This window comes from Idiotropiscis lumnitzeri, chromosome 3 (assembly GCF_059441095.1).
Source record: "Idiotropiscis lumnitzeri isolate Australia: NSW breed Sydney's pygmy pipehorse chromosome 3, RoL_Ilum_1.0, whole genome shotgun sequence".
Classification (NCBI taxonomy): domain Eukaryota; kingdom Metazoa; phylum Chordata; class Actinopteri; order Syngnathiformes; family Syngnathidae; genus Idiotropiscis; species Idiotropiscis lumnitzeri.
The window spans coordinates 13,339,298-13,360,309 of NC_142393.1; the positions used below are offsets into that span (position 1 = coordinate 13,339,298).

At 40.3% G+C, this 21,012-nt stretch overlaps 1 protein-coding gene across 7 annotated transcripts in view; it reads right to left on the reverse strand.

The window, feature by feature from the left end:
* Nucleotides 1-21,012, reverse strand: part of cacna1db (calcium voltage-gated channel subunit alpha1 Db) — a 48,667-nt gene that overhangs the window by 20,536 nt on the left and 7,119 nt on the right. For 4 of the 7 annotated variants that reach the window (XM_088290705.1, XM_088290700.1, XM_088290704.1 and 1 more), the window contains 20 exons: nucleotides 13,597-13,736; nucleotides 12,449-12,591; nucleotides 11,243-11,395; nucleotides 10,210-10,406; nucleotides 9,748-9,851; nucleotides 9,499-9,668; nucleotides 8,174-8,248; nucleotides 6,748-6,832; nucleotides 6,616-6,642; nucleotides 6,001-6,161; nucleotides 4,814-5,039; nucleotides 4,534-4,741; nucleotides 4,143-4,263; nucleotides 3,903-4,017; nucleotides 3,773-3,830; nucleotides 3,640-3,700; nucleotides 3,270-3,414; nucleotides 2,376-2,505; nucleotides 719-778; nucleotides 569-628 (listed from right to left, as the gene is read on the reverse strand). In XM_088290705.1, coding sequence (XP_088146831.1) covers nucleotides 569-628; nucleotides 719-778; nucleotides 2,376-2,505; nucleotides 3,270-3,414; nucleotides 3,640-3,700; nucleotides 3,773-3,830; nucleotides 3,903-4,017; nucleotides 4,143-4,263; nucleotides 4,534-4,741; nucleotides 4,814-5,039; nucleotides 6,001-6,161; nucleotides 6,616-6,642; nucleotides 6,748-6,832; nucleotides 8,174-8,248; nucleotides 9,499-9,668; nucleotides 9,748-9,851; nucleotides 10,210-10,406; nucleotides 11,243-11,395; nucleotides 12,449-12,591; nucleotides 13,597-13,736 — 2,439 coding nt within the window. The remainder of the gene's footprint in view (nucleotides 1-568; nucleotides 629-718; nucleotides 779-2,375; nucleotides 2,506-3,269; nucleotides 3,415-3,639; nucleotides 3,701-3,772; nucleotides 3,831-3,902; nucleotides 4,018-4,142; nucleotides 4,264-4,533; nucleotides 4,742-4,813; nucleotides 5,040-6,000; nucleotides 6,162-6,615; nucleotides 6,643-6,747; nucleotides 6,833-8,173; nucleotides 8,249-9,498; nucleotides 9,669-9,747; nucleotides 9,852-10,209; nucleotides 10,407-11,242; nucleotides 11,396-12,448; nucleotides 12,592-13,596; nucleotides 13,737-21,012) is intronic. The other 3 variants (XM_088290703.1, XM_088290706.1, XM_088290702.1) reach the window with 2 other exon arrangements.

Below are 21,012 nucleotides of genomic sequence, written 5' to 3' on the forward strand. Positions count from 1 at the left end.
AAACATGCATAAGGGTGATCCAAAGGTAACCTTGAAAATTAAAATACAATACAAGTGCTTTCTTGAGCGTTATGAATTTAAGCCAAGAAGGGCCTTTGATTAGTCGGACCCATCTGCTTGTGATGCTGAGACTAGTTTAAAAAATAGATTCATAAAGAAAATTCGTTTGATTCTATTTTTATTCATTATAAATAATAATGATTAGAACATGCTTTATGCCTTAAATTCCTATTCTTAAAGATGGTTTGACTGTTTTTTAAGCTTTAAAATAAAAAATAAATGTTCCCCAGTTTTATAAAAAGAATTTGCTTTTAGGGAAAAAACATCTAAAAAGTCAACCACTGGTCCAGGACGTTTTCAATAATTAATTACGCTTGGGCTTAGATGGAACAGTCATTGACAGACATGAAAATATCATTAAAATACAAAAAGTATCAATTGCTGGACTGTCACCACGACAACATAACATACGGCCATATCAGGTGAAGGTGGGCATATGCAGCATGCTCGGAAGTGGCGTAATTATTGAATTTACTTTTTTAATTTTACTTTACGCTCTCTTGTTTACCTTAATAAGGATCTCAAATGTAAACATACTAGTGAAGACATAGTCTGCATAGCCTAGGATCTGAGGAGGCAATCAGAGTGACACAAGCACGCAGGAGGTTACTGAAGCTCTAGCCAGCACAGCACCACACAACACACACACACCATTTACCTTAAACAGGATCTCAACAGTAAAGATTGCCGTGAAAGCATAGTCAAAATAACCAAGTATCTGCAAGAGGCAATGCACAAGTTGCAGTCATCAAAACGTTCTGGGGACAACAGCACAGTGATTGTGTTTGACTTTTGACACACATGTGCAACACAAGCTCATGTGTGCACTGCACCAATTTGGAAGGATTTAAGGTTACACTTTGATCGGTTGGAGCCAAAACAGCTTCGGGACAAACTGGTGTTGATCCAGAAAGTTCAATTTATTTGATTCTTAACTTATATAAGACTGTGAGTTAAGATAGCATTTGACTATGGGAAAACGAGGCGGATATAGACAGATCCAAGTAGAGTGGACCTCCGCTATTTGCGATGGATATGAACCTGACCACAAATCAGCCAAAATCCTCAAATAATTGACGTTCATTATTATTATTATTATTTATTTTTTTTAAGCAGTGGATCAGGAGATAATACTGCAAATATGCAGCGGTCCACTGTACATCATTAAGACATAACAAACACATGTAGAATGCTATATACGCAGCAGTTCACTCAACAATTTTTATCATGAAATTCCTGGTAGTCTTCTGTGTACCGTTTTTCTATCTACGCATCATATATAGAAGCTACATAAAATAATGTTAGAATATCATGGAAAAGTTCATTTAGTTCTGTAGAAAGTGATCATTTGAAAATACTTTGAAGTCCATAATCATCAAAAAAAAATTTTTTTTCGAAATACTTGAATATTTCATTTTTTTGTGTAAAGTGTATAGATCGATATCCTAATAACGAAAACACAAATTTCCAGATGATATTTTTACAACATCTGATTACGTGACACAATGGGCCTGATTTACTAAAGTTCTGTGGATGCAAAAATGGGCGCAAAATTGAATGCACGTACAAACCGATGAGGAAGCTAATCTACTAACTGGACGCGGCCAAACTAACCATACAATCCATTTTGCATCTTTCTGCATGAACGTGCTAATTGCTGTGAATGGTTGTAAATAGATTAATTTAGCACGTGCAACGTGACTTATCAAACCTGAGACCAATTGTGGTGGCTAAATCATTTCATCTGCATTTCGTTGTCTCTGGGTCATTTCAACACATTGCAATAATAGGTGCTGGCTTTTCTCAGAGGAGACTTTTGATGTGTGCTGTTTTTAATGCAAAGTCACTCAGGATGGTCAGATACACATTTGGGACGATTTAAACCAAACAAAATATTTTTTATGAAGTTTTGTGATCTATTTAGGCTGCACTCCTGAGCAACAAGTTCTTACCTCAAACTAGCCTCGACACCGATATGATCGAGTGGATCGAAAATTGGTCAGTATTTTGTATTTTATGAAAAATCTGTGATCGACAGATTTGGCCTCAGAGCATCCAATCACAAAATAATAGCGTTCGTGCATTAAGTGCTACCTTTGGCACAAAAACCGCATTCATATATACTTAAACTATATTGCATCATAATCTGTGTCGATAACGCTCAACATGGCCTCCAAAAGTGCCCGCGATTTGGGATCTTAGTAAATCCGGCCCAATGAGTAGTGAATTCTATGATTTGCAAATTGATATAACGTTGAGACAGCTAAGCTCAACTAAGAAAGTTTCCAGACAATTCACAGATGTTGTTTACGTACGATATTGCGAGCAGAGAAGTTGCGTATGGGGTCCTCGGCAGCCAAAGACACGGAGCTGAGCATGATGAAGACCAGAATGAGGTTGGTGAAGATTTGATGGTTTATCAGCTTATGGCAGAACACGCGAAACCTGCAACATTTCGGAGAGGGCGTGTTGGAAGGAAACAGTCAAAAATAAACTTAACCCGAACCCTTGAACCCCTACAAAGAAACCCAAACCCTAACCCGGAATCCCTAAGCCTAGTTTGACACCTTATCATGAATCCCTAATCCGTTTTCTCGGCTAGATTACTGTAATGCACATTATTTTGGAGTCAGCCAGTTGGTCCAAAATACTGCCACTCGCCTTTTAACTGGCGCTTGGAAGAGGAAGCCCATATGCCAATCTTGGTCTTTCGTCACTTTAGAGTTCGCTTCAAGATACTTCTGTTCGTCTTCAAATCTTCAAATGGCCTCACCCCTGCGTACCTCTCCGAGCTCCTCCACCCCTACACACCTGCCCGCTGCCTCAGGTCTGCAGACCAAATGTTGCTGGAGGAGCTGAGGACTAGGCGGAGCTTCCCTTATTTTGTGAATATTTAAAATGGTATTTGTCATACATTTGTGTAGGAAATGCGGTGTTCGACTGTATACAGCCCCCCTGAAGTGTGCTGATGAAAAACTGTGGCCCCCTCCATCAGTTCAGTTGCTCATTACTATCGATTTCTGCTGGGCAACTTTTGGTGCAGTGATAACATTTCCAGTTAAGTCAGCCAGGACCAAAAGATTTGGTCCAAATCAGCGCCATGAACTACAAGTGGTCATTTCGTTTATGTCCGGCATAGGTCGCGCAAGAACCTGATCAGGGTGAATTGACAGATGAAGGCATGGCTGAAATAACTCATTTGAATTTACGGGTTGGTGCTGCTGAAGATGAAAAAGGCGCTGCCCTCTGGGATGGGAGGAGTTTTTTCCTTGATGGTGAGCTCTGACAACCTCTTGGGCCGGGGCCCAACTGGGACTTCTGGTAGGTCGTCATTGTCGTCATCCACGCAACACACTGGAAACAGAATAACAGAATAACAAGGCAGGTATTTTTTTTTAGAAATCTCACGTTGCATTTTGTTACAATTAGCTTCCCCTGACACTTAAGTTGAATGACGTTCAAGAGGTCCATTCAGTTGCAAACCACATTTTTCCTCAATTCTCACTCAACGACAACTTTACAAACCGCCTTCGACTCCTCAGGGTTGTCATGACAATAATAAAAAAGGTTTGGTCTTACCTGGTGAGTTATTAGCAGAATAAAGTTCTTTGTCTTCCTCCAGCAGGAGCTCCACTGGCACCTACGCACATGGTCAGATGTTTAAAAAAAAAAATTGATGGACGCTAATAAAGTCATGAACATGCGTGTGTACCTTTGTCTCGCCATCGGTGTCTTGCATTATTTCCACTCTCTGTTCTGTGCCCACCTCTCTGTTTTAAAAATGAATGGTTATCCAGAAGCATGTTTGATAATTTGAGAGGAAATTTTCAAGGTGCTCATACTTGGTGCTGTTCCTCCTCTTTTTGGCCTCTTCCTCTTCCTTCTGGGCCGTATTGAGGCTCTCCGCGTCAGCCAGGTTGTCGACAGCAATGGCCAAGAATACATTTAGCAGGATGTCTTGTCAAGTGACTTAAGGGGAAAAAATGGTCATGAGCAAAAAAAAAAAAAAAAAAAAATGAAAATAAAATTACAAATGGCTTAAGTTTGGCAACATCTGCCAAAATTAGTGGTGTGCAGGATACAGTTTCCACAGATGAAGAGGATGATGAAATAAATGCAGACAACCATTCCAGAGGAGGCTGGACCACCATAAGCCATGATCCCATCGTACATCACCGTATTCCAGTCTTCTCCTGTCAGAATCTGGGTAACATAGAAGGAATAAAAAAAATGGTATACCAAACAAAAAAATAAAAATACTAATATAAACCAATTAATCAATCAACAAGTGACCCTGTGAGGAATAATATTCGGGAAAATTGTGAGCTTCCAGTAAGAGGTCTGGGGGAGGCACTTCTCTGTTCTTGCGCAAATTGCAAGATCCATGAAAGCATACGTGGACGAAGATTCAGTTCGGAAGAACACCTTTAGAATGAACAATAACTTCTCGGCTCCAAAATAGGAAGCACCCACCTGGAACACGGTGAGTAGGGCCTGCGGAAAGTTGTCGAAAGTGCTCCGTTTGGTCACCGTCTCGTCAAAGTTAAACTTGCCCCCGAAAAGCTGCATGCCCAGCAGGGAGAAGATGATGATGAAGAGGAAGAGAAGCAGCAACAGGGAGGCAATGGACTTCATGGAGTTGAGCAGAGAGGCCACCAGATTACTCAGCGACGCCCAGTGGCTGAGGAAAATAAAAGAGATCTAAGTGAGAATCCAGCCGTCCTTTTTCTATCTTACACGATGTGCTGCTTACCGCGTGACCTTAAAGATCCTCAAGAGGCGGACGCAGCGGAAAACGGAGATGCCAAGCGGAGACATGATGGCCAGCTCCACCAGGATGGTCTCGATGATGCCCCCGCACACCACGAAACAATCAAAACGATTGAACAGGGACACAAAGTAGGCCTGCAAGCCCAGACTGTACATCTTCACCAGCATCTCCAAAGTAAACATGGCCAGAAGAACTTTGTTGGCGCCATCTGAAAAAGCAAGGAGATTAATGAAGTTCATCTAGAAACAACAAGATACAGGAACTCACCCCATCCAATTCCTTTTGTGCCCGCAAATTAGGTGGGTTGACTAAAGTAGTGAAGAAAATTCTTATAAGTCATTGTTAAATATATTTTTAAATGCTGTAGCCAAGACCCATTCATCAAACATAATTCGATGTTTAGTTAAAACAGGCATGGGCAAACTACGGCCCGGGGGCCACATGCGGCCTGTTAAACGTTTTAATCCGGCCCGCCAAACTTAGAAAAAATTAAATGAATAAACCTTGTTAATGTTTTATTTTCTAAATACTTTGGTGTGTCAAAGATAGATATTTTGTTGTAATGCTTTTGTTCATTTTCATTTAAAATCAAATGTATTTTTTTTTTCCGATGAGGTGAGGTGACCAAAACACTCCATCCATCTGCTCCTGGTCCGGCCCCGCCGTCAAATTTTAGAACCCATTGTGGCCCACCAATCAAAAAGTTTACCCACCCCTGTTTTAAAACATGATAGAATTGTTCTGGGCTAAAAAGGAGCGGAGGACTGGGATGGGTTTTTTTTTTTTCTTTTTGTTTTGCCACAGTGCTGTAATTCAATGTTGTTGTGTTGTGGAGTTTGAAGTTGTTGTGACTTTTCTCGGCCACCGTAGCTAACCTCTAAAGCCAAATGTTAACGCTAGTTGGCATCCCACTGCTCGAGCGCGGCATTATGGGTCATCGTGTCACACAAGAGCAGCATGTCACAGTGCAAGCTGCCAAAGAATAGGAAGTAAAGAAAGTAAACAAGGCAAATTATGTCTGCTTTTTGACTCCAAAATAAGCAAAGAGTGCCAAAAAGTGGGACAAATCTTTATTTTGTTCATGAAAAAAAAAAGAAAAAAACGTATAATCAATGTGTACTGCTTAGTGGAAACAGAAGGAAAGCTACAAAGGTAGAAACTCATCTTACCCTGAACTTCAGTGAGCCAATCCGGTTGGTTGTAGTGCTCTGACGCGATGGTGAGAGTATTGAGGAACACCAAAATGATGACCAGCCAGTAAAATGTCACAGATTTCACTGCAGTACGACACTTCCTGCGACAGAAACGATTCCATCGTCGCCCCTGACGACTTGGAAAAAAACCGAAAAAAAACATGTCACACTTTAGAAAAAGCCCTCCATTTTTTTGTACGGGGTCGTAACATTGAGTGAAGGGCAAACTCTCCACTCATAGTGCCCATTTCAAGCAAAATAACCATTCACACTCACAACGTCACTGAGTAGAAGTGGACCCACCTTGCCTGCAAAAAAGTCAGGCGAGCTTACCACTACATCATCAGTGACCCACATCAGGATTGAACGAAACAAAATGAATGCAGAACGAAAATGGTCAGTCATGATCAAGGAGATAGGACAAATGATGTATTTATTAATAATTGAACCTCAGTTAATCAGGAATGGGCAATATTAGGGATTAGAATAATGTATGCTTAAGTATTTCAACAAATCAAGGCATGCAGGATGAGTTGAATCCACTCGGATGATGCACATACCTACTGGGTGATGTCACACCACGGTACTAACCTGCACTTTGACTTAGTAATTTTTTTACTGAGGAGAACAGAAGATGACATTTTTTCACAAAGCTGTTTTGCAATTGCAAATACTGTTGGTCACGTGTGAAAAGGTTGGTAAAGATTGGTATATGACGCTCACCACAAAGGAGCGCAGCAAAGCCATTTGTCATCCTCGCTGTGGTTGTCGGTGTTAACCGACTCGGTCTCACTTGTGGGCACGCTTGCTGTTGAATCACACACAAAATCAGACACATTAAAACTTGTTTCCTAAAATTAACGTTTCTCTTACTCAAGTAATAAGAGATTTTCATGTTGACAACTCAGAATGCAGAATATTACTAGTTGATGTCATACAACTTGGTCTCGGTTTGAAAATAGAATAAATACATTGTCAAATAAAATGACAGTGAAGTAAACATATTTTGGCAAATGGTGATGAAAGGATGAGATATGAGCACATACATAACTGTGGAAAATGTGGCTGTCATAAATTGACGACAAAAACTACGAAAAGCATGTATCTCCACCTCCGTTATAGGCACAAGATGAAGCAGAGATGGCTGATTTTTTTTCCACGGATCATATTTATCATGTCTGTTTGGACAAGTGCATTTTTTTAAAATCACAAACGCCCTAGAAGTAGAATTATATCACATCTAATCATCAGTAGTGGCTGTGTCATTGAACGTCCGCCATTTGCCAGCGACAGACCAAGAAATTCAGTCATTGTTAGCCGTCATTATTTCAGGCTGGACCAGTCACTCACTCCGTCATTGTTATTTTCAATACGCTGCCTTCTTTGCTAAATTACATTCTGATGCCGCTACTTTAGGTCCGTCAATAAAAAATAACTTTTTACAAGGTACACCATTTTTTTAACTTAGAAACATTTTAGACCACCTTCCACAAAAATCTAAATTCTTATACTTTTACTGCTCCTTCTCTTCTATTTCATCACCAAAATGCCTCTTGTTTTTTTGTTTTTTTTTGTGTGTGGGGGGGAGGGGGTCATTTATGCCAGTCCAGAGATGGACGAAAATTGCTTTTGTCTGCGCTTATTCTGCCGGTGTTTCAAAGTTTCTGTCAGTCCACCCGCATCAGTGACAGACTGACAGAACGTCCGTTGGCACTGACGGCAAATTGTAAATGCCCATCTCTGCTAATCATTATCCACAAAAAGACAACTAGTAGCCGGCTATTGGGTATGTGACTTTTTATAACTCTCAGAAATAATTTGCCACAATAGAAATGACAAGTAGAAGAATTTGCAATGGCAAAAATAATTACCAGATAAGATAACACTTAGCCTAGCTTCTTATATTACTTCCGTTTTCTTCTTCTTTGCATTTTCTGGTTTATTGGCAGCAATACAAATTTTAGAAATTCACATAAAAAGTGAGTGAAAGGATGGGTGATGTGACATGGGGGAGTAAATCCAAGCAAAACACGAAAGCATACAGCCTAGCAAAGCAGGAGCATTATGAGTTATATGTTCCAGGACAAAGACGGTGTGCCCAAAATGACAATGTGCATGAAAACACAATTTGGGACAAGCACACATTTACCCTGCGTCTCTGTGGACTGGGTGAACCAGCCAAACTTTCCCTTCTTCTTCTCGGTAAGGTCCGCTAACGTGACCCCTTGGTGTTACCAACATGCGGTTCACGTAACCAAACAGCAGAGGAAGCAGTGTGTCAGTAAACAGCAGTAAAACAGACGCAAGACGCCAGAAAGCATGTTCATTCTTTAACCAAATGACTGCATTATTTTAAACGTTTCCGACCCTAAATTGGGTTCTGGATTTGTTGGACCCTTGACGAAATGAATACTTCACTCCAAATCGGGTGAATGCAGGGGTGACACTCGGCTGTAATCAACTTTTACATTACAATAAAATGATAATGGTTTCAATTTTGAGTCATTCGTTTATTGCTAAATTATTAGTTTCATCGTTTTTATCATAATGCATGTCAGCCAATCGCAGGGCACACAAAGACAAACCACCATTCATGCTCACTATCATGCGTGTCTTTTTGAACGGATGTACTCAAATGACTAATTACTGGAAGATTAATTTCTGCCCAACATATGAGAAAATAGCTCTTTCAAAATCACATTTGTGACCAATGAAAATTGCTTGACAAATGTTTTTTTATTTTTTTATTTAAATCGTGGGACCTTTTGAACATCATTTCAAACTGATCTTACAAAATTACCCTTGAAAAATGTATCATTTATATTATTAATTAAATATTAATTTGCCTATAAACACGCACACACCAACTTAAAATAAAAACCCAGACTGAACTTGGGTCCTCCCTAACAAAGAAAGACGTCAATATCTACAGAGATGTATCGCTTCTGTATCAATACAACTATCCTATTAGCCAGGGCTTTACTGTCATCTTGTGGCATCTCGGGGATTTACAAAGAGAGCATAAAATATGTGAAAAGGCGAGTTTTGCATAGACTACTTAAGGAAACGTTCCAATAAAAACACACAAATGGGTGAGTTCATGAACTAGGCGGAGGTATAACTGACGCTAACGCAGAAAGCTCACTGAGGAAATGTTAACCACAAGATGCATTTATTCATTTTTGTCTTAAGCAACAGAAGACTCAATTACCTGAAACAGATAATTAGATGTGTGCTAACATCTGTGCCAGCATTTGGTGCGACAACTAAAATATTTGTCAGATTACGTTAATTGTTTTCAAAACAAAGCAGCAGTGGCTATCACCTGAGCTGTACTTCCTGGGCGGTCTGACCCATAATGTCCATGGGCCGCCGTACTCCAAAAAAAAGCATTTTGTGCTGAGGTCTGATTGGTCTGTCTGAGTTCAGGGGTGGTGGCGTAGACAAAAGGTGAATTAAATGCGGGGAACTCACTGTTGCGCTTTCCCTCCTCATCTACCTCCTCCTCGTTCTCAGGGTCAATGTCCTCGGCCTGAGTGATCCAGTCCAGGTAGCCCTTGAGGTCTTCCTCCAGCTGCTGCTTCTCACGCAGCTTCTGAAAGTCACCTCGTGCCTTGGCCTTCTCTCGCTCTTTGGAGAATTCTCTAGACACAGCGAGGGCATAGAGGTCATCATTGGCACAAGTCACCAAATTGGCATAAAAATCCAAGAAATGAAACCTACCCACTGAGGACACCCAAGACCAAGTTAAGAACAAAGAAAGAACCAAAGATGACCAGACTGACAAAGTAGACCCACGGCAGCTCAAAGCCCATCGCGTCATTCATCTACAAACACCCACAAACAGAAAATGACAAACAAGGATTAAACGCTTATTAAGAAAGTCTGAAATTTTCTTTCACTCTGCCTTTGAAGCCTTCCTATAGATTGGTTATGTCCTTTGTACGCTGCTTTGGCAGCAGCCTGAGCATGTCGTTGGCATGGTAACGCATGCACGTGAATAAAAGCAAGCGGCTGAAAAGGACAATGAGAAAGGAGGGAGGAAAGGCCAATGATGAATGATTTTCATCGATAAAATGATGTATGTGCATTGTGATGTGACACGCAAGAGCACATTTAAAAAAAAAAAAACACACCACTCTTGTTATTTATTCATTTATTTTAAATAGTGCCAAATAAGATTACCCAGTAGAGTACGTCGGTCCAGCCTTCCATGGTGATGCACTGGAACACAGTGAGCATGGCAAACAAGAAATTGTCAAAGTTGGTGATGCCATTGTTGGGACCTTGCCAGCCTTCCCTGCACACTGTCGTGTTTAGTGTGCAGTGGCGACCGTTGCCGGACACCGCACATGGCGTTGGCTCCTCTTCTGCCAGAGCACCTAAAGAAAACCAGAAGAACAATTGTCAACAGCAAGTTTTAATCAGAGATGGCTTTAACGTATTGTTAATGCTGAAAAGTTTACTTGCACCTTGAAAATAGTAAAAATGTGTTAAAAATAAGAATCATAATGATTCGGGTGTCAGGTAACGGGAGCCCAGCCAAGCTGACTTTGGGTGAGAAGTGGGGTCCTACCTGGTCCTGGACTGGTTGCCCCGTCAATCACATAGTATGTATAGTGTTGACGACACTCACTGTCACAGCTACGAACATTTCAGAGATTTCCATAAACTTAGCATGCATGTTTTTGGAAAATGAGGGAGGTCAGAGAAGCTGAAGAAAACCCATGCAAACTCTTCACAAGAAGCCAAGAGTCGCATCCTGAACCTCAAAACTAAAAACCGGGTGTGCTCATCGTTAGGTTAATTGAAACCAACTCCCATGTGACGTTTTAGTTCCCTCTGAAAATGTCTTGCGTTTGTTTGCAGTTGTCATAAATACCCATCACAGTTCAAATAATCATAGAGGGAGAACAGAATGCAAAAAAAAAATGTTGCCAGGCAAATTGTACCAGAATAAAAAGGCAGATGCACCATACTGCATGACCAAGTAGCAAAAAATAAAAATATTACAAAAATTAAAAAAAAAAATTTAAAGAAAGAACAGAAAACAAGAAATTATTATTCACACTCACAGTTCTTAACTAGAATTTCCTTTTAACCTAAGAAGCATGTTGGAATGTGAGTAATTCTTAACACTAAACAGCATATATCTTTATAATTTGGACGCAATGTTAAAGTAAAGTGTGCAAACGCCCAATAGGAATAAACGCCTCACCTGTTTTTACCACATAGCAGGTAGCGTGCATTTTGCCAATGAAGAGCTCGAGGCCAATGATGGCATAGATGATGATGACGAAGAGGACCAGCAGAGCGATGTGAAGCAGGGGGACCATGGCTTTAATGATGGAGTTCAAAACCACTTGCAGACCTGCAATCACACAACAAGGAAAAGCATTAGATGGATACACACGTTTTCTTGTACCTTCTGCCATCCAATCGGGGAAGATTAGATTTTTCTTCCTGTCACTATTCAGTGCAGGCATAGATAGAAAAATATATATTTCTGATGACTAAAATCTATTTAAAATGAATAAATAAAAAAAAAAATATATATATATATATATATATATATATATATATATATATATATATATATAAAATATATAAAATAATAATAATAATCTAATAATAATAATAATAATAATAATAATAATAATAATAATAATAATAATAATACATGAGCAACAATAATAATGATGATAATAATAATGTTGTGAACTTGTGAACATATTTTCCCTTGATCAGGGTTCTAAATTAACACCCACCCACCTGACAAATGCGGGTTCAAATTTAATTCAACTTACCAGCCAGTTTGGCCGGTGATGCATGAGGCAAGTTGGTCAGACATGTATACTTAGGTTGTGACCTTTGAGTTAATTGTTCTGAATGGATTCATCAGATAAAAAAAAGGTGCAAATAAGCGAGAGCCTCAGCCCGTGACTTTGTGTATGTAATAGAAAATAAGATTTCTTGTCAGAGGTCACAATGTCATTCATACATTTCCCAGAAACAGAACATTGACTGAAAATAAAAGTGAAATTCTTTCAGTTGAGTTCAGCATTATCTTTCCTCCTCATGATGTGTTGCTATGGAAATGTAAAGTCAAACAAGAACCTCATATCCAAAGGAGGAATCCTGGATAGGCTGCGTTATTTTCTTGATTCATAAGCATGAGCCTTGAGCAAGTCGAGGATTGATTCAAGTGGTATATCCTGCGTTATTAGTGGCATTACGAGTTAGAAATGAAGTGATTAGCACATCTGCCTCACAGTCGAGAGGCCCGGGTTCACTTCAATTTCAATTTCTGCTTTTCCTTTTTGGGTTTTGTCATACTTGGTAAACACCGCATGACGTATTACTGCATACGCAGTAAACACAATCAGTAAACCGGACAAAGAGTGTGTGTTGGGATTCAACTCACTTGGAACTCCAGAGACAAGGCGAAGGGGGCGAAGCACGCGAAAGGCTCGGAGGGCCTTGACATCAAACCCCCCAGGCTTGCCTCCTGACTGGCCGCCCGAGTCAGCGTCTTTGGTTATCATCTCCAGGACCACACTGAACAAGCTGCGGAGAGAGGGAGAGGAGACGTGAAGGGAAGGTGATAATGATTGAGGGGGAGGGAGGAGCAAGAGGGCAGTGATGGAGATGTCAAAGCAGCGAGAAGATGAAAGCAAAGAACAGAAAGTGAGAGATAGAGAAAAAGAGATGATCACATATTACCGCTGTGTCATTTTTAAAACAAAAAATAAAAATTATACTATTAATAAAGCGCTCAATTAATCGATTCCTACAATGATTAAGAGGGTTTGATGCATTGTTGTTGTCATATTTATGATGACATCCACAACATAGTTGTCCGTCCAGCAGGCATTATGTTTAGTCTTACTTTAGCCCACCAAATTGGCATGTGTGCCAGTGGGTAAAAGAAAACGCCTTTGGTCAGCCAGAACGTCCAGCATAGCGCAACACGGTCTGTCAAATTCCCAAACACGCTAGAGGAGGCATGCAAAGACACAAAAATCAAGATGCACCAGTTCTTACGTCTGAGCGCACATGCACGGTGTAGGAAAACCAAAAGTTCACTTTACAATTTAAATAAAATACCCTTCTGAGGATATGCGGTTCACATAATGGATGGGTGGATATTTTCTAAGCGACACAGTAATTTAGATGCATAATTGTTAAGATTATTTTTCCTGGTCACATCAGATGTTCGAGTGACCACTTTGGTTAAAAAAAAAAAAAAAAAAAACATAATTGTTTAATCATATTTTCCCATTACCTAAAATCGGTCAAATATCGGTCACCCATTTTTGACAGACCAAAAAATTGATCAACATTCTTTCTTTATGCACTTTCACTTCATAATTTCAATTGGTACTCTGCATTGAATATAAAATATACAATGCCAAATTGTCACTGCATACTGAATGCAAACAAAAATGCACAAAATGTCCAATGAGCATGTGTGTGTAAACGATTCCCAGAAATGGTGCGCAGAAATTGCATCATGGAGTGTTTTATACAGACAAAATCAAATTCAAATTGAAAATAAAAAGGAAAACTCACCCTACTATGACGATGACAAAGTCCAGCATGTTCCAGCCATTTCTGACGTAGGAGTTCTGGTGCATGACCAGGCCGTAGGCAATAATCTTCAGAAATGTCTCGATAGTGAAAATGATCAGGAAGGCATATTCGACTGTTTCCTGTAAGGATTGTAGAAGCACAACGGAAATAGAGATGCATTATAAGTTTTTAATTTTTCTTTTTCTTTTAAATTACGACGCAGTTACGCACTGCTACACCTAAATTAATATTCAATAACGTTGTCCCGTAGTATTTAATAATTAATTATGTATGTTCCAACTTCCTTCCACATTCCAAAAACATGCAGGTTAGGTTAATTCAAATGTCTAAACAATCGTAGGTGTGAACCTGAGTGTTCGTCTATACGTGTCCTGCGATTGGCTGGCTCTCAGTCCAGGATGTATGCCGTCTCTCACCCAGAGTCTGCGATAGAACCCAGCCGACCGTCGACCCTACTGAGGACAGCCGCTCTATGGATGGCTCGAAAAATTACCAACGTCAAAGCATATTTCAAAGATTAGGCTGTAACAAGCTACACGTTTCCATGGCAACGTGGTTCGATCATTTGGACAATCCTGCACAGTGGCTATCCTTGTGCATGTGTGTTGTTGTGTCGATTTGCGTTCTCTTCCACACAAAACACCTTCATTGCTGTATTTCGCCTCCATGTGCACTCGTCTCTCTTCTTCTCCCACACGCACACACACACACACACGCACGCAGTCGCTGTGTTCATGTCTGCATTACGCCGTGTAAAAGGGTCAGCGAGTTGGCAGCTTTAGAGGCCCATTAAGCTAAGCACTTCTCCCGCTGATTTAGAGGACATAAACACAACATGTGCTCTTGAACGGGACATGCTCAATCATGTGCAGCTCTGTTTAAGACATGTCATCTCCTGCACTTCTGATCGATATTCAGAACTGTTTTCTGCCGCTCCTATTGTTCAGGGTCAGAGGTGAGCTGGAGCCTATCACCGCCAGCTTTGGGTGAGAGGCAGAGTACACCCTGGGCTGGTCCTCAAATTCTTGTCTGTGGAGTTAACCCGTGATGCATGTTTGTTGCATTGTGGGAGTAACCATGCAGTCACTCAGAGGACATGTAAACTTCACACAGACAGACCTGAGCCAATGTTCAAAGCAGCATCTTTGCTCCATTCTTAATTGACTGTCATACCTCCCGAATTGATTAATATAATAGATCCGCTCAATTACAAATTTCCACTACGACTGTGGCACCTGCGATTGGCTGGCAACCAGTTTGGGGTGTACCCCGCTTACAGCCCGATGACAGCTGGGATAGGCTCCAGCACCCCCCCGCGACCCTTGTGAGGAAAAGCGGATGGATAATGGATGGATGGATGACTGTGGCAAATTCTAAATAACAGGTGTGGGCAAATTACGGCCCGGGGGCCAGATGCGGCCCATTAAACGTCTTAATCCGGCCCGCCGAACTTGAAAATAATTTAATGAATAAACCTTGTTAATGTTTTATTTTCTAAATACTTTGGTATTTCAAATACATATATATTGTTGTAATGCTTTTTTTCACTTTCATTTAAAATTAAATGTTTTGGGGGGTTTTTTTCTCCGATGAGGTGGGGTTACCAAAACACTCTCTCCATCTGCTCCTGCTCCGGCCCCTCTGTCAAAGTTTAGAACCCATTGTGGAACGCCAATCGAAATGTTTGCCCACCCCTGCTTTTTCTATCATTGTAGACTATTGTGTGCAAACACAGACAAAAAGAGAGAACATTGAGTAAGAGTAAGATGAAAGGAACTGGAGACTCCAACTAAAACTTTGATAACATTGAAAAAAAAAAAACAATAAAAAAAAAAAAATAGTAATTGCCTTTGAACGTTATAGTAATGCCCATATAATGTACCATGAAATACGCCCTAAGTGGCTGGATTTGATGGATGTGAGCCGCGCAGGAAATGACATCAAATCAAGGCTGCGGCTGAGATCACCCGCCTACATTCTGGTTGTGTTTCCACTAGTTCTGAAATATCTGTTGAACTGCTGACACTGGAGCCAAAGTACGGAGATTACAAGAGACCACAAATGCAGCAGTCACATGACCACTAATGTGCTGACACACGCACACACACAAACAAACCATATTTTCTGTGCCCGGCGTAAGTCAAGCGCAAAGCGTGGTGTAGTGTTGAAGTCAAGACCACGCCAAACGAGACGGAGGTATTAACGAGACTAGAGGCGACCAAGACCAAGACAAGACTAAGACTTGGATTTGGCCTTGTGGGAGGAAGGCCGAGTTCTCGAAGAAACAAAACGCAAGTACAGGGAAAACAAGCAAATTCCAGAACCAAAATCGAACCCGGAACTTCAGAACTAACCACAAAAAAAAATCAATCACACTTTTCAGGAATCTACGCTTGTAATTTTTGCTTAAAGCTTATTTTTCTTTGCATTACATTTCAGAGCTCTCGGCATATGAACATTGAGGAAAAAAAAAAAAAAAAAAAGCTTCACACATCATCACAGTTATCTCCTTGCGAGTCGTACAGCTGCAGTCACGATACGGTTGCCATGGAAATCAGGCTCCTTTTTTTATACGTGTGGGCAGTGAATGAGACTTGAAGTTGGGACACTCAAGAAAGATGAGTTTCCTCAGTAACGCCTCACATAATAGCAAACATATTCTCAGGATTTCTTTTGAGGTGAGTTGGAGAAGTCATCATTTCAAATCAAAAGTGTGTACACTTTTGTTTCATTGGAAAGTCATGTGGATCGTGTCAAGAAAGTGTTGAAATTATCAGCTTTATTCAAACTCGGTAGGGAACACCCTTCTCAAAAGAAAATCCCTCCTGAACGAGTATTTTTTTTTTTCCAGAGAAATGTGTTTTTTGTTTTTTTTTAAGTAAAATGACAATTCTCTTACCTTGCTGACAGTTTCGGCTGCCACGGACGAAGGCTAGAGTGGCAGCCGAAATCATCAGTCACTTAACTGAAAAAAAAAAAAAAAAAAAGCATTTTTCCGAAAAAAAAACAAACTTCTAACGTGTAAGTGTTGCTCGCACCTGTTAGATTTGAAAATAATCATTTATAGTTTTTTTTGTCAGAACTTGGCTAATTTTGTTGGAAATGAATACATACTTTTATGTGTTACCGCATTTAAAACTCTATACCTTTTGCTGCAGTTTAGAGTCACACCTGCTGTAGTTAATTGTCTTCATTTGTGTGGTTTGGCCAAACAAGGGTGCATATTTGTCACATCTTGAGGTCAACATCATATTTGACCGGGTCTATCTGATCTGCGTGTTTGTGTTGCATTTGCACTAGCAGGTATCCAAGATCTAATTTGTAAGCACATTTAAAAGAGGCCTGATACCAATCTGAAGAAATCCAATTGTGAATTATTTTCTATTCACACTGCCATGACACATAACCCAATTGTAATCTGAATTTTGTTACTTGAACCACGTCGTGTAGATCCATCCTAGAGCGCGGTGACATTCCATACTAATTATCACTTGCAGAGACAATGTAAATAATTTATGCTTTTCCTCAATGTTCACCTTGCATGACGTTAAGTTCTAAGTCTTTACTAATGAGAACAAAACGCAGGCTTGGGCCATCAATGAGGAGAGAAAGCAAAGCAGCTTAATTGATTTAAGGAGGAGCAGCACATCCTGTAAGCCTTCAAATCCTCTCTTTTGGGAAGCAGACAAGAAATTCTGCGTAGTCGGGCCAAAGCCACCACAAAGTACGGCAGAGGATAAATGAAATGTCCTAGATTATTTTTTGCAGATGAATCCGGAATGATTTGTGAATCTCGGTTGTGGTGACAGTTGGGTTTTGTTAAGGGCTCCTCTGCAGATGCCACATATATTTGCTGCAATTTTAAGGTCATGAGGTCATGAACTGTTGCGTATTTAGTTTTTTTACAAGCACAAGTGTCCTAGCTGGTCCACCAATATTTTACGTCTCCAAAGTAGACCTTCGTTGTTCTCATTCCAAGGCGGCCGAGTATCCAAATCATTTTAAAGGTGATACTTGAGCATTTTTTTAAAAAGTATTACAGTTATCGTATGCTGTGGCAAAATAAAAAATAAAAAATCAATAAGATTCAATCATCACACTCATTTTAATCCCTGAATGATTTTTGTTATTTTGTTCTAAAAATAATTATAGTTCATTCGAGTAAGTAAAAGCATTGATTATCTTCTGTAATTGCTGGTGTTTAAAAGCAAAATAGAGAGAAGACAAAAGGAATTTTCTCATTTAAAACAAAACTATTCGCATGAACTGGCTGTGCTGTGGAAGTGCAACATTATGTTGTGTGAAACTTTGCACTTTTACCAAAGAAGTAACATTCATTCTCTCTCTCACACAACACACAACCACCAAATAGATTTTTTTTTCTTTTTTTAGGGTGACTTGACGAGCCAAACACACTTACACTCTCGAATGTGTTATAAGCAACCGAGCATTGCAAGCAAATTAAGGATTGCGAATATTATTCTTTTGATTACTTTCCATGCCTTAAGAACCACGTGTGAACATGCAGTAGCACTGATCAGAGTGAAAGGCTGACATTGCCACACAAACGCCCGGGTTCACTTGGTGCCACTAACCTTATTGATAATAATCCAAGCTGACACAACGCTCAATGCTTTATGACTCTCCCATAAATGCTTTTGCTCCATATTACCCAAAGCTGTGATGTTATCCTCATGATGTAAACTGAGCTATACACTTACAGGTGGCTTTAAAGGGGAAGTCAAGACATTTTTTTTTTGTTTACAATAATTGATTCTATGTGCCTCCCCGAGTCTAAACACATATTCTGCAATATAAAAAGGCACTTGCTGAGGTGACAAACAGCCGTAAATCCTCACGTCAGCCATCAGCAAATTCACCAAACACCCCCCAGTAGCCAATAAAAACTGAAAAATAACTCACAAATTGTGCTTTTTTTTTTTGTCAGATAAAACTCATGAAATTGTAGATATTCTAATTAGGAAAAACAAGAAGTCATTTTTTTCCCCAATAAAAACAAACATCGTTTAAAGATATAAGCTTTTCACTGGACAGCGACACATCTTTCCTTTTCTGTAAACACTCGTTTGACGAACAGAAGGAGCGTCATCACAGCTTGACCACTCAAAACGTGTGACATCTCTGCAACATGTTACATCCACTAAACCTCCAAAATTTGGACTCATTTGGAAATTCGTGACGAACATAACTCGCATGAAAGCGTTTTGCTTTAAATGCAAAACAAGCATAAAAACAAAAAAGACACTGAACAAGACCAAAAAGAATATACATTTCCAAATATTTCAAGAGTCCATATAAATAAATATCACCATCATCCTCACCATCATCGCTGATTATCATTTGTATGAAGAGTGTTTGTGGAAAAACGTCCTGTAAGGGGTGACTCGAACAGGCAACCAGAAGCAAGCTAATCAGCTCCTATTAGATTGTCTTCTCATTAGCCACAATAAGATGAAAGGCCAAGGAAGGCATCAGTACACGTGGTTACCTCTGAACATGGCAACAAGATCAGAACATAATGATGATGATACTTGTAAACCTTGTGAAGCAAGTTGCGATGCTGAGGGGGGCGTGTGTGACCCCTGGGGAACGTGCTTTTTTTTTTCCCGCCCTTCTACAATAAAGTGTAATTGCACAACCACTCCAGTAGTTGGCAGTGGCGCTCTCATTACGCATCATGCGAGTATTAACTCTACGGTGTAGGTTCATTTTGCGACAAAAATGTTATTATTTAAAGTTTTGGCGGATAGTGGTTGGTGGGGGGGGGGGGGGGGGGAATTGTTTTCTTCTCACTGGGGGGGGCTCACAAAAAAATAATTGAGAAGCACTGACTTAATCTAATCACATGATTCACACAACACAACATGGAAGTCCTCAAGATTTATTCAGCATCTCTCTTACTTCCTGCAGTCTGATTCATCACGTTTTTCTCATCTTCTTAAATCCTTACCCTGCCCTTATTCTTTCTCCTCATGCATGATTTTAATTATTCTTCCTGTCATCTCTTTTCCTTTCATCATCCTCCTCAACCCCAATTAGTGACCCCTCGGCCCTTTCTTGCTCTCCTGGGCTCTTTTTTTTTTTTTTTTTTTGCAATTTCTTGGACTTGCTGCCTCCTTCTCCTTCTTGGTCGAGCTCACATCTCTTGTTGAGAGCCCTTGTCCTGCACACTCCACTCCACAAGTCGCCATAGTGACAGTTGCCATGAAAGCCAGCTGTGCTTGTAAACAAGGTGAAAGCGCAGCACTCAGTAGAGTGCAGACCTCCACTGAGGTCAAACACTCAAAAATCATTTGAAATAAGGACAGATACACAATTATTGGCCCATGTTGGGATCTTAAATAGTTGTATTAAAAAAAATGCGCAGCGATTAAATTGATCATTTGTCCCATACAACACAAACTTGCTCAACTGTAACGTATCATCGGCGAGTCACCTGTTTATCCAACCTGTCACTTCAAAATTGCGGCCCATTAAGCGTACCATTTCCAGTTCACAAGAACACACGGAGCAATGGTAAACAACAAATCAAGATAATAAGAAAAAGTCGTTTTTGTTTGCTGCGTGGCCAGCCCAAGTGCAGGACGTTAATGGATGATAAATCGGGAATAAAGCGATCATTTGAAACCAGCATCACGTTTGCTGCAGCCACAACTCGCTGTTCGCCTGCAGCCCGACTAATCTTGGGGTGCCCTTGAGCAAGGCACCGAACCAACATTCTCTGCTTAGACAAACGCTCCCTGTCCGTGTGCTCCTTTGCACCATGAATTTGAATTTACTTATCTTGGAATTCATATTCTAATTTGGCACATTACATCAATTTTAATAGAAATTGAAGCATCCTGATGATTTATTGGTGCACAAGGCATGGTACTGTATTCCTATTAAGCTCACGAATTTTACACTTTGTGTGTGTGCGTGTGTGTGTGTCTCTTTGCCCCACATTCCCAACAGTGTCTGTGGTCCCTGTGCCTTTGGGTACGAAGCAGTCGCCCAATAGGCCTACCAACATCTGTCGCCTACTTACAAAATATCTGCAAATCCCCCAGGCGCCATTAAAAACACCCAAACTCTTGCGTAACAGTTACACATACACAGTGGAATGAATCCCATGGATACCGATACATTCCCAATGCACCGATAATGAGAATGACCGCAAAGTGTGATTCAGCCAGTTTAACTGACATTTTTTTGTGGCCTTGTTCTTCTTAAATGTATATTACATGATGGTGATGAGGAGCAGTGACAGCTCCCGAGCGGAAGGAAATGACTCACAACAATGGTGGGATTGCGCTCTAGTAAAGACGTGATCGCCGATGTCTCGAGGAAGCCTGGTTAAGCAAAGGCATGGTAAATGGAACGATATAAGGCAAG